Consider the following 14,254-nt stretch of genomic DNA (forward strand, 5'->3'; position numbering starts at 1 on the left):
TGCATGCTAATGAGATGGGTATACTTGTTCATTTTTACAAAAATATTAAATTTTGGTTAAATATTTGATAACACAAGACATGGAGGATCAATTTTTGTCAGAGTTGGCTGGCATTTTTATTTTGTTTGTTTATTTATTTATTAGTGCATATGTATCTGTGATTCTATTTTATTTTCATTTACTTCCCTCTCCCATTGCCTGCACCATGCCTCTGGCCTCAACAGATGAAAAATATCTACTTCCCCACCCCAGCCTTCAAGGTGAAGTTCCTTGTGGTGTTTCTCTAAACCCACCACAAATGCTACATGGAGATGCTCTCGGTTCTAACACCATACACTGAAGGGAAGGAATCACCTGAAGATCTGTTCCTGTGCCCCAGGAAGCAGCAAGTACCTTCACTAGGAGAGCCGAAGCTTTGTCTAGTTTTGGTCTTAGCTTAATTGGGCAGAATTTGTCACTTGGCTACCCTACTTACAGAGGAACCTGAGTAATTTAGTATAGTTTGCCAGGTTCTGAAGAAGAAAGAAAATTTGAGTGGATATCTAATCGTCTTTTTAGATCCATTGGTTCACTCATTAGAGTTAGATAGGGGTCTACCCCCTCTTTTTTTTTTTTTTTTTGTTTCTTTGAGACAGGGTTTCTCTGTAGTTTTTTGGTGCCTGCCCCGGAACTAGCTCTTGTAGACCAGGCTGGCCTCGAACTCCCAGAGATCCGCCTGCCTCTGCCTCCCGAGTGCTGGGATTAAAGGTGTGCGCCACCACCGCCTGGCTACCCCCCTCTTTTAAAAACATATTTGACTCATTCTACAGGTTGTATTTTCAAAATATTCTTCTTATGATGTGAAATTAATGTTGCTTTCTTAGAGTTAAAATGTTGTATAACTTTATGTTCCTGCCACTCATCTTTCCTAGAGCTAAATGATGCCCCTCAAAAACCCACCTTACAACTTTGTTTACTAAGAAAAATTCTTTAACTTTTAACATATTTATGAATTATAACCCTTGGCAATGTTAAAAAGAAGAGCTAAAGAGACGGACCAGAGGTAAGAGCACTGGCTGCTCCCAGAGGATCCGGGTTCCATTCCCAGTACCTGCATGGTGGTGCACAAACATCAGTCACCCCAGTTCCAGGGGATCCTTCTGGCCTCTCAAGGCACCAGGCATGCATGTGCTGTCTCATATAAATGCAGATAAAATACATATATGCATACATAGAATAAGAATAAATATTTTGGGCCATGTGTAGTGGTATAAACCTTTAATCCCAGCACTTAGGAGGCAGAGGCAGTAAGATCTCTATAAGTTCAAGGCCAGCCTATTCTACACAGCAAGTTCCAGGCCAACTGAGACATAGTGAGACCTTGACTCAAAAAAAAAAAAAAAAAAAAAAAAAANGTGGTGGTGGAGGATGTTGGTGAGATGGCTCAATAGTTTTTAATTACTCTTGCAGAGGACCTGGGCTCAAGTTACCCACAGCAGGAGGCTCACAACCACCTCCAGTTATACTCCAGTTATAGGGGATCTCTCCAGATGCCAAGAATACCTGCACATGATGCGCATACCTACACACAGACAGACACAAACACACAGACACACAGACACCCCCACAGATACATAGATAGACATACAGAGACAGACACACAGACACACACAGACACAAACCTACACAGAGACATACAGAGACACATACAGACACAGACCCACACACAGACAGACAGAATCACAGACCCACACACAGACAGACACATGCAGACACACACACACACACAGAGACAGACACACATACACACAGACAGACAGACACACATAGACAGACACACAGACCCACATACAGACACAAAGACAGACACACATACACATAATTAAAAAAACTCTTAGAAAGAAAGGAGTGGTTTATTATCACCTATTTGAGATGTAACTAGAGGGCTTCCCAAAGTCCCATTTATACCCACTGTAAGGAAACTTCCTGTGGTTCATAAAGAAGTCCATGCTGTCCTATCAGGTGTGTTTTGCTCTCTCTTGGAGCACCTCCATTTCTATTTTTAATAAATTCAACTTTGCTTTGTATTTGCCTTGCGCTGAAATCAATTTCTTTGTCAAAGCCACAAATCTCAGTTTTGCCTAGATGGAGGCCTCTGAGGAGAACCCAGGCAGGTGCTGGTGTGGTGTGTGGAGCTGTGTCCCCCTCACTGATGTGACCCTGCTATAGGCAGACACTATCTCACTGCGGTCTCATGACAGGCTTGAGAACAACCTGTCAACTCACTTGCTAATTCCTCCACTACAGAAGCCACGAAAACTATGAAGAAATCTTGTTTAGGAGTGATTTATACCCAGAAGTAGACAACTAGTATACCTCTGAACAATACTGGATTTCATCAGCTAAAGATCAAAGAGAGAATTTATACTGAGTAGACAGCCAACACAGTTTGTCCCTCTCACAACAATAATAAATGAATTAAATAACACTTCAAAGCCTTTAAAAATAAAAACTTATAATTTAATTTTTTAATGTGTATGGGTTTTTTCACGTACCTATATCTATATATCTGTGTATCAGATGTGTGCTGATTCTTGTGGAGGTCAGAAAAGGGCATCAGACCCCCTGGAACTGGATTTTCAGATAGTTGTGAGCTATCATGTGGGTGCTGAATATTGAACTCAGGTCCTCAGCAAGAGCAGCCAGTGCTCTTAATCATTAAGCCATCCCCCTCCAATCCAAATTTACAAATATTTTTAAGAGTATTATTTAGAATAGTAAAAATCTAGAGACAATCCAAATGGCCAACAGTAGGGAGATAGTTAGATAAATTGATTTTATATACTTTGAATGTTAAATGTATAATCAATTTAACATTTTGTTGACACACACACACACACACACATATATATATATGATCAAGTTTTTAAATTAAGTGTGTTGGTGCATTCCTGTAATTCCAACACTTGAGAGTCAGAGGCAGAAGTTAAGAAGTTCAAGATATTTCACAACTATAAATTGAATTTGTGGCCAACCTGGTTTATATGAGACCCTATCTCAAAAAAATATTTTAAAAACTATTCAATAGCATGGGCATATGTTCTTGATACACTAATGTTAAGATGAAGATAGCGGGAATGAAAACTGAACACTATGCTTTTAAGGGCTAGATTTTATGGAAGAAATATATGATAGAAACTTGAGCATATACACACATGAACAGAAAAAGGACTAAAGAGGACATGCTAAAATGTCAACAGTCGTTGGTTCTGGATCTTTACGTTCTATTAAGTCTCCTTTATAGCTCTCATGCAGTACGCAAGACAGCAGTGTAGAGGCTGGGAGATTACTCAGAGGCTACGAGCGTGTGCTGCTCTGTCAGTGGATAACAGATTAGTTCCTAACACCCAAGTCCGGCAGCTTACACCCTCCTGTAACTTCAGCTCCAGGGGAGCTAACCGCCTCTTCTGAATGACATGATCACTTACATTCATATGCACATAGCCACACACAGGCACACACATATACATACAATAATAAAAATAAATCTTAAAAACTGAAATACAATTAAAATGTGTGAAAATTGTAAAATACATAAAATTTAAAATGACTTAAAAGCATATAGAATTTAAAAAAATGGTCAAGAAAAGAAAAAGCCACATTGTTTTTTTCAAAGCGATAGGGGAAGTTTGTGGTTTGGGGTGGGGACCTGTCAGTGTTTGGGAGGGGAAAGCAGAGCTACTAACCAAGCCACTGTGTGGGGACATGTGGGGAAGGGGCTGGTAAGGTGGGGTGGTCTAGACAGAGAAAGGAGGTTCATCTGAGGTAAGGTGGGACATGCGGTCAGTATGTCACATTGCTGACGTACAGCAGTCCAAAATCTAATCACAAGCGAAGTATAAAAACTAAGAGAGAAACTGAATGTCTTGACTAAATATAGAACTCTAAACTTGACCAACATTTCCACAAACCTCATTCACAACTGTTAGTCACTATGTCTCAATTTCTCAACCTGGTTACTTCCCGTTTTCCACATTCCTCGGAGTTGCTATGGACTTCAAAGAAAAGAAAATCTCTTGTGCTATAGAACAGTGCGTACCACCGTCCGGTGGTGCTAGCGCATGTCTATAATTCCAGCATTTGGGAGGCAGAGGCAGGTGGATTTCTGTAAATTCGAGGCCAGCCTGGTCTACAAAGCAAGTTCCAGGGCAGCCAGAATTTTATACAGGGAAACACTGTCTCAAAAAACTGTTGCAACCAAAAACTTTCCTAATTATTTATAACTTAGAAATGATAAAATTTAGCATATGTTACAATGTTCCCTATCATTAGTGGTCTTTGGACTAATTATATAGTACAGGGTACGTTGAGGTAGCCACAATTAAGAGCAGCTGCCACACAGTCCTTGGTGTTTGAAGATTATAATCCCATGGAAATTTACTTTCACATCTTTATCTTGGAGTTGCAGGAACACTACTTCAGTCTGACTAACTTAAGCACTGACTGGGAAGATGGCCCTCCTTCAGACTTGCTCATTCTGGAATGTCTGTTCTCCGGCCTGTCTAACGAAACATAATTCATTCCACTGCCCCACAGCTTCTTTTTATCCATAGGTGGATGGGATCTCCTACCTGGAATTTGAGCAACAGACAATCTCTAGAACCAGCTCTGTTTTATTCTTGGGAGTGGACGATATCTTAGAATCTTGCTTATCATAATTCACAAGATTTATATATAAATAGAAAGCTCTAAGTGGAAAAGTTGGGACAAAACTCCTAAAGTAAAACTCTACCAGGAATTTTTGAATTGCTTATTTGTGATTGCTCCAGTAATAATAATAGTTCTCTTTTCCCAAAGTTTTCCTGGACCCTTTGTTGCTTGATTTTAAAAAGGGTCTCATGTGAGCTGACCTTGAACCCCCTATGTTGTAGAAGATGATCTGGAATTTCTAATCCTCCTACTGCCGTCTCCAGAGTTCTGGGATTACAGGCACGGGCCACCATACTTGATTTATGTAGTACTCCCAGTCAAACTCAGGATCTCCCGGATGCTAAGGCAAGTACTCTGCAAACTGAGAATTATCCTCTGTCCTCCTGGACTCTTTATATAAATTATTTCACTGATTCTCATGTAAAGTCTATGAAGGTTGTCTTATCTTTACTTCAGAGAGAAGAAAAGCCACTTATGAGATCTTTACCTTGGTCAAGCTGTAAAGGAGTGATTCTGAGTTTTTGTTCTTTGTGCATTTAACCTATCTGTATGTATGTCTAGTTTGGGAAGCACAAGGTAGTAAGTTGGTCTGGGTCCAGACTCTGGAAGGCATTGGTGATAACATATATTAACAAGAATCAAGAAGGACGTGAGAGGATGCATGAGAATGTGGGAGAACAGTAGTGGATACTGATGAAGAAGAGGGGGAGCCAAGGACTGCGGAAAGTGGTAACATGAATAGTAATGAGCGCTTTGTATTACAAAATTGGAGGCAAGGATGATATGCGACAGGTAAGAATAATACATATTCAAGACTGAATTTTACTGCAAACTTGCAGGAAATATATAGAATAAAGGAAGGCATTGAGCTTCTCATAAGTATTCTATCAGTAAAGTGCTGGGAGGAACAGTAGAGTTTACAGAAAAAAATGTACACTGGTTAACTGTTCAAGGCACGTTACACCAAAGCTGATGACCTAAGTTCAATACCTGGTTCCACATGGCAAAGGAGGGAACTGACTACAGCAGGTTAATTCTCTGCTTCATGTGTATGCCCTGGAAAGAATAAAGTCATGTATCACTTCCCTCACCATATACATACATAAATTAATGTAATAGAAATTAATTCTAAAGAAGAAAAATACATACAGTTTTATCATCTACATACTATTCTTCAGACAAAGCAACATGCAAAGAAAACCTCTTTGGCATCTGTCTTAACTACTTTTCTATTCCTGTGCTCCTGTGACAAAACACCGTGACCAAAGTAACTTATAAAAAAAGCATTTAATTTTGGGGCCCATAGTTGCAGAGGGTTAATCCATGATTATCATGGTAGGTAATCATAGCTGGAGGTAGGCGTGGTACTGGAACAGTAGCTAGAGCTTACATCTGGTCCACAAGCACGAGAGAGAGAGAGAGAGAGAGAGAGAGAGAGAGAGAGAGAGAGAGAGAGAGAGAGAGAGAGAGAGAGAGAGAGAGAGAGAGAGAGAGAGAGAGAGAGAGAGAGAGAGAGAGAGAGAGAGACAGAGAGAGAGACAGACAGAGACAGAGACAGAGAAGGGGGGGAGGGATGGAGAGAGGGAGGGCAAGCACACATGGGAATGGCACAGACTACTGAAGCTTCAAAGCCTAACCCCAGTGACACACCTTCTCCAGCAAAGCTACACCTCCTAATCCTTCTGTACTGGGTGGTTTTGTGTGTCAACTTGACACAAATTAGAGTCATCAGAGAAAGGAGTCTCAGCTGAGGAAATGCTTCAATGAGATCCAATTGTAAGGTATTTTTTCATTTAGTGATTAATGGGGGAGGGCCCAGCCCAAGGTGGGTTGTGCCATTGCTGGGCTGCTGGTCTTGAGTTCTGTAAGAAGGTGGGTTGAGCAAGCCATGGGAAGCAAGCCAGTAAGTAGCTCCCCTTCATGACCTCTGCATCAGCTCCTGCCTCCGGGATCCTGCCCTGCTTGACTTCCTTCAGAGATGAAAAGCAATGCTGAAGTATAAGCCAAATAACTCCCCCTACACCCCAACTTGCCTTTTGGTCATGGTGTTTTGTCATCGCAGTAGAAAATCTAACTAAGACACTTTCCCAAACAGTTCCAACAACTGGGGATGAATTATTCAAACATATGAGCCTATGGGGAGAGCATTCTCATTCAAATCACAACAGCATGTCGTAGGACTGTACAGAATTTTTTACATTAGTTTTTGTTAATTTTTTATTTTATTGTTTTATGTATATGAGTGTTTTGCCTGCATGTATGTCTGTGTACCACTTGTCTGCAGTCCTGTAGAAACCAGAAGTAGGTATTAGAGCCCTTGGAACCCGACCTTCAGATGACTATGAGCTGCTAAGAGGATGCTGGGTCCTCTGGAAGAGCAGCCAGTGCTCTTAATCATTTAGCCACCTCTCCAGCCCCTTTATGTTAGTTTTGATGAATTTCTATAGGATAGGGAAGGGTATTTCTGGGGGCACTACTGACTTATTAAAAGTCAATAACACTCAGACCTATTAACAGCTATGTTGACTCAGCCTGGTTACTGGGTTTGCAAACAGTGCAGTTGCAAGGAGCGTGCACTCAGAAGCACTTCATGTTGGTGCTTGCTGTCTTTATTTTAAGTTTTATCTTCTAGTCTGGCATATAGAAAAAAATTCTAATGGGACAATTGAACCTTCTGTCACCTGTCTTGGATAGGTTTTCAGCTGCTGGCTCACCTGTCCTTTGGCCCTGACCAGCCTCCATTTCCCTAATTTGGCCCAGTCATCATTCCATCTGCCCTCCCTTGGTCAAGGTTCAGTGTGTGCTCCCTCCAGTGTCTAGGAATGAAGCACATAGTAGCTGTTCCCGAAAGGTATCAGTGCCACAGCATGCTTGAGGATGAATTAGATGCGGGTAAATTATTGAGTGTATCTCCACAGATGTTTTAATACCCTTGAAGATCACTCATTTGCTGTAGGCTACAGCCAGGAGGTCTGTGGGAAATGCCTGCCTTGAATTCTTCCTAGCAGCTAGCAGAATTGTAAGTTCGTAGAATGCAGGGGCCTCCAGTTCTGGGAAGGTTTGTCGTTAAGCCAGAGCTACTCTTCTGTCCAGAAGATAGGTCAGTAAGCAACAAGGAAAACACAGTGGTAAGTTGAGAGACTCCACTGAAAGAGGTCTGAGGTTGAGTGGCTCAGGGACTTCTTATCAAAAAATAAGCCTCTTCAAGTGTGGAAGAGCCTCTGTGTGTTATACACTTCTTTAAATTTCTCAGGTTATTTATTAAGGTGGTTTTGTTGGTTTTGTTTTTGAGACGGTATCATTGTAGCGCAGGCTGGCATCAAACTTGGTAGGTAACTGAGGAAGACCTTGAACTTCTGATCCTCTTGCTCCTGTCTCCTGGGTGCTAAGTTATAGCTGCACTCTGCCATACCATGCTGTTTATGTGATGTTAGGGATTGACCTAAAGTTTTGTGTATGGTCAACAAGTACTCTCTATGAGCTGAGTTCATCTTCTCAAGAGAAAGTTCAAGACTTGGCAACGCACAGCACAGACAGGGGCATATACTGCTAGACAAAAACAGCTTTAAAAGCTGGTCGAGGCAGATGTGGCTTGGCCTGCAAATGTGAGATCCTGAGATAGTTTTCTTTGACTTGAGGAACCTTTATTTGAAGACATTAATGAAGGTGTTTCCTCTCAGAATGAGGAAGCTTAGGCAAGAGAATTTGAGGTTAGGAAGAAATACAGATGCCTTAAATGTGGTGAGAGTTGAGTAATTCGGGCCTATTTATCAACGTGTAAAATGTACACAATTTTGCATTTTCACTTCACTGTTTTCTTTTTGAGATGGGATCTTGTTGCCCACTGGAACTTCATTCTCAGATGACCCGACTACTTCTGCCTCTGGAGTGCTGCTGTAACTACAGAGGTCGCCTGTAGCTCAGGCTGGCCTCAAACTTGCTCTGCAGCCGAGGATGACCCTGACCGCCTAATTCGCCTGTCTAGTGCTGGAATACAGGCCGCTCTATCAAGGCTGATTTTATTTAGTGATGGGAACCAAACCTAGGGCTTTACGTATGCTAAGCAAACACTTTACCAACAGAACCAAATCTAAGTTGATGTGCAGGAGCACCACAGTCACTAAATCAGAAGGAGGTAGACCTCTATTTCTCCAAAGGGAAGGGTTGCCAGGTAATTTTCATTAAATCTCTAGTTCTAAGAAAACGTTCTCATTTATTTAGAAAATAGATACTTGCAAGTGAACGCGTACGCAGGAGGTCTAGAAAGTGCCACACTAAACAAACGGCTGTGATATCTGGGGCCGGGGAGTCCTCACGTTTCTGGGTGTATTTTTGTTGTCTGGTCTTCTGAATCACTGGGAGGAGACCGAAGAGGGAAAGTTGAGCACCCTGCGGGGAGAACTGGGGTTAGGGGGTCTTCGCCGACGCCAGCGCTGCCAGAGGTGAGGAGATCCCGCCCCACTGGGGTGATCCTGCGGAGGGGCGGAGCTCCGTCACTCCCAGGCGGGAGGCGGGCCCGAGGGGCGGGGCCACCGGCTGCAGCCGCGCGCTCCGCTCCCACCATGCCCTTATAAGGAGCGCCCCGCGAGAGGGTTCGGGAATCCGGTCGTGATCCCTGCGGCGCAGCCCCGATCCCAGGCCCCTCCCTTGGGAATGGGGGCGGGGCGGGACTTTGGCGGTGCGGCCTTGGAGGCGGGGCTTCTTGAAGCAGGACCTATAGAAGCCGCAGTCGAGGCCTGGGCGGCGTTGCCATTGGGTGCAGCGACGTGACAGGGCGGGGCGCCCGTGGGGCTGGGCACGCCGAGGGAAGCCCGGACTCTGGTCGGCGCTCCGAGTCACTCTCTCCCCGGCAGGCTCCCGGCCCCGCTGATCCCAGTTTCCCGTCGCCCGCGGTTCGCCGCCCCGCTAGCCGCCGCGATGCCGGTGTTTCACACGCGCACGATCGAGAGCATCCTGGAGCCGGTGGCGCAGCAGATCTCGCACCTGGTGATTATGCACGAGGAGGGCGAGGTGGACGGCAAAGCCATTCCTGACCTCACCGCGCCCGTGGCCGCCGTGCAGGCGGCCGTCAGCAACCTAGTCCGGGTGAGCGCGCCGGGCCTGGGACTGGAGCGCGGGCGGGAGACATCCCTCGGGTCCCGGTCCGCCTAGTTGCTTGCATTCGTAGGCTGCCTTGCCTGTGGCTCTGCGCGGAGTGGGCGCCAGGGCGGGTGTTGTGGTTTCAACGGCTGATTTCTCTATGCCGTGACCTTGAGCAAGCCACCGAGTCTGTCAGGGACTCAGTTTCCTCATCTATAAAATGGGGGCAGTCATCAGAAAGCCTGCCTTGGGGCTGTGTTGTGTTTTATTTGTAAAGTGCCTACCGTGTGTGTGCCCATAGTAGGTTCCCAAGAAGTGGTAGTCGTTAGGTTGTTGGACGGTCCCTCCCCTGGGCAGGCTCACGTCCCTGAGTTGACTACCTTGCCCTCAGCTCCTTTTTAGGCCTCTCCTGTCCAGCCTGTGGGTGGGTTCTCTTACGGACTCCCTGCCTTTCCTTCCAAGGATTCTTATTTGCACCCGGCCACTCGCCTTTCTGATACTTCTTTCCCCCTGAGACCCATCCTCCCCAGGGCTCCTGGTGTCTGACGTCCCTCCGCCCCCCCCCCCCAACTTGGCTTCCTCCTGTGTCTGCCGCCACCTCCTTCCCTCCGGGCCATTTCGCTCACACCTCCGGCTCTCTAACACCTTTACGCAGTAACTCCTAACCGGGGGCCCTGCTTTCCTCCTGCCTGACCCCGTAGCCATTCATTTTATTCCTCCCTATTCCTCCCGTGAAGCTTCTCACCCAGCTTTACTTGCTGTCAAACGGCTTCCTCCCACTGGGGCCTTCCCAGATTGGGGGGGGGGGCTCCTCCTCTGCCCCTCCTCTGGCAGGAAGCAAGATGGAGCTGCTGTGAGAGGCCTGTGGAATCTGCAGCCCCTGCCTGAGGGAAGGCTGGGGCGTCCTTTTTCAAAGTCTGCACTTTCCTACTGGCCACCGGCTCTGCACTGATCTCTGTAGCCCACAGTTGTAGTAACTTGAGGTGCAGCCCACTTCTGAAATGGGAAAAGAGTCCCTTAACCGTTCCCTGGCTGATGTCACACTTACTCTAGGCTGGGTGTGACTCAGAGCAACTCAGGAAAAGTTCATACTGCTTCGGAACTGAGCTGTGTAAACCCTGTCGGGTAGTTGATCGGTAACTGTCAGTCGGGCGGGGCTTGGGCTATTTATCTGATTGTAGGACTTTAGTGCTCTTCCTGGGCCTTCAGGGGCCTGGGCTGTTTCAGGCATTTCTGGAGACTAGTAGCTAGGAAGCTCGGGCGGGGGAAGGGGGCGGCAAGGGAGGAGGGGAGGAGGGACGAGAGGAGGAATGGACCTCAGACCAAATTCCTTTTTTTTTCTGTACAGATTAAGTAAGAAACCATTGAGTAGGAGCACTGCATTCATTCAGACTATCTCGTACCTCTTCTTCTTGTAACTAATTTTAATCTCAGAGTCACAGTACATTCTTATGTAGTGTTGTCTGACATGGCTGCATTCCAGGCCTCTGGTTTTTCAACAAATGGGAAACAATGTAAAGAGACAAGGTAATGGTGTCCTTCCATGTAGTACTTGAGGAAACGGAATCTTAAAACCACATGTCGCACTTGGAACACAGCTAGTGTAATCAAGGGGTTGATAGCTGGTTAGGCTATTTAGAGAAAAGTTATTTATGAGCTTCCGTGCCATGAATTAATAAGCACTGAATGTGTGTTGTATAAAGAGTGTTGTAATGAATCAATGGCTCTCAGGGTGTGCAGAGAATCACCAGGGGGAATTTTTAGATAGAAAGATGTCTGGTTCCTATCTTGGACTTACTAAAGGCTCTTCAGGGATAAAGTTTTTGTAGTTTTTAAAAAAGAAGCTCCATGGGTAATTATGATGGCCATTAGTCATGAGACATAAAAAAAAAAAAACAAGGGCAGATATTAGATGAAAAAAAATTACATACTTCCCAACACCTACAAAAGGTTTTGGTTGTTGAATTAGAAAATGGAAAGGATTGGTCTTAAGATAATAAAGAAAGGTACCAGCAGGTTTCACTAAGTAGATTCTCTATTGCAGGTGGCAAGGCAAGGTCCAGTGAAATTGGACTTGAAGCCAATGCATGGCATATGGGTAGTTTAACAGAAGGTCTTAACCAACAAGATGCATAAATTGGGTGGAAGGATGAGGGGAGAACAGTATGTGAGGAAGAATACATGGTTCTTGGGAGGCCAGAGACCCATCCACCACCACCACCACCACCACCACCACCACCACCACCACCACCACCACCACCACCACCACCACCTCCCCCCCACAGAAACCGTGTCTCCATAGTTTTGGAGTCTGTCCTGGAACTAGCTCTCGTAGACCAGGCTGGCCTCAAACTCACAGAGATCTGCCTGCCTCTGCCTCCCAAATGCTGGGATTAAAGCCTTGCATGACCATCTCCCTGTTCAACTTTTTTCTTAAATGTTTGAATCCTATACATATCTCAAGTTCCTAACTCCTGACTGGAAAACACGATCTAAGTAGAACTACTTTTTTTTTTTTTTCTGCTTCCCAGTTCCAGCCCTCACCATTGACACACAGATGGCTCAATAAACAGGGTTAGAAGAGGAATGTGTGGAAAGATGACTTAGAAGGCTTGAAGAAATTAAGGCCTAGGCTTTGAATGCTACCCCAAAGATGGAAAAGGAATAAACTTTAAAAGTAGTAGAAAAATAATAATAACTGGATCATAGAACTCTGAGCTTGCAAAACTCCTGCTGTTTCTATAAAATAATGAAACCAAGTTTTGGGCAACTATTTCAAAATCCTTATGATCAGAGTGTTTCTTGGAAATTACTTTGGGAGGTTATGTTTTTATTCTAATGCTTCTCTTTGGGAATTTCTTTCAGTGTATGTCAAATTAGTCTTGTTGTGTTCAAGAAAATGTATGTTTGGAGTGAAATGGACATGCCGTTAGCTCAGCTACTTGGCATATGGCATACTCCCCGGAATACAAGACAGGGCTTCTTAAGCTTTTCTGACTTGTGACTCCTTTTGGACTGAGAAATTTTTATTCAACCTCAGGTATACAGCTACCTAAAATAGGGATATAAGACAAACATTTACCAATAAAGTCATAAGTTTATTTTAAAACATTTCTTTGGTATAGATAGAATTTTATCATTAATAAAAGGTGCAAGTAAGTTTGCCTAGTAACAAGAGAGTTGTGCTTATTTACATGTAAAGAATTGAATCTTGGCTGAATACTCCATACTTCAGCAATACAGAGCATCTTCAGTGTTTTTCAGAGTTGGTATGTATTTTGATCTTATAATTAGCAGTTCTGAGAACTCTGCTTCTCATAAATATGTAGTACAGAGTGACAGAACTATGTACAAGGGCCATTTCGGAAATAGTTGGAAATCCTTAGTTCCAAGCCAAAATTCCATGTAATGATTTTCTTTTTTATGCAACTTGTCAGCAACTTAGACATCATTTTAAAAAATCAAACATCTGAATATAACACAGTCGAAAGACATACTATTTTGATACTTACATGCTTGGGAATGATGGTCAGAAAATATTAGAAGTCTTTCTGTAATTAAACCATTATACTTCTAGAAGTGTAAAAACCTTGTTTGTGCATTAAAGACACAACTAATGGTAGTTCTGAGTCTGAGTGGAGTAAGGCCTTGCACAGTGCAAAATGTGCACATTGAATGTTCAGAACCAAAGCTATGATGAGGTTGCTCCATGCAGCATGGGCAATCATGACCAGAAACAATTCCAATTTATTCCATGTTTGATTTAAATGAACTTTTATTGTGGGTTGAGAAGCATTTTCCTGGTGCTACATATTTTATCCTTTCAACATTCTGGCTATGTGACCCTGTAAGATCACGACCCACAGTTTACGAAGCTTGTGTCTAAAGGACTAATGGCTATTTCTACAGTTAAAACTCATTGGAGGAAGATGAAATTCTCCCTTGTTGAACATGGCCATTAATTTATAAAACAAGTTTATTAAATCTTATTTGAGTGTTAAGCCGTGGAGAACGATGCTGAATAAGTGATAATCGATTGAAAATCAGAGGTGGCATCAGGAAGCAAAACACTGGCAGTTCAGAGGGTGGAGAGATGAGTTTATGGGAGAACTAGAGAAGGCTTTGTGGAAGATACAACATTTGAGCTGATCATTTAAGATAGAGAATTGGAACATTTAAAGTATGATAATAAATATCTTAGAAGAAATTACTCAGGCAAAGGTGCAGAATTTTCAAGTATTTGAAAAGCAAGTTTCAATTTGAATTGCTTTTGGGGCTCAGAACTCATTTGGATTTGGAGTTCCTATATCTTTTTTTTTTTTGACAGATTTTCACTATGTAGTCTGGAACTCGGAGAGCTCGGATTGCCTCTCCTGCTCCAACACTAGAGAATTAAAGTTGTGTGCCACCATGCCCTGCTCTAGTAGTCTGAAGCATAGTAGTTTGGTTCATCTACTGTATAGCCAACAACCGGGTTTTTTTTTTT

At 43.7% G+C, this 14,254-nt stretch overlaps 1 protein-coding gene across 2 annotated transcripts in view; it reads left to right on the top strand.

The window, feature by feature from the left end:
* Positions 1 to 9,465: 9,465 nt before the first annotated feature.
* Positions 9,466 to 14,254, top strand: part of Vcl (vinculin) — a 93,265-nt gene continuing 88,476 nt past the window's right edge. The window contains exon 1 of one of the 2 annotated variants that reach the window (XM_050127041.1): positions 9,466 to 9,774. In XM_050127041.1, coding sequence (XP_049982998.1) covers positions 9,607 to 9,774 — 168 coding nt within the window. In that variant the 5' untranslated portion in view covers positions 9,466 to 9,606. The remainder of the gene's footprint in view (positions 9,775 to 14,254) is intronic. The other variant, XM_050127043.1, reaches the window with a different exon arrangement.

This window comes from Alexandromys fortis, unplaced genomic scaffold, assembly GCF_014885135.2.
Source record: "Alexandromys fortis isolate MF-2015 unplaced genomic scaffold, M_Fortis_MF-2015_v1.1 scaffold_233, whole genome shotgun sequence".
NCBI lineage: Eukaryota > Metazoa > Chordata > Mammalia > Rodentia > Cricetidae > Alexandromys > Alexandromys fortis.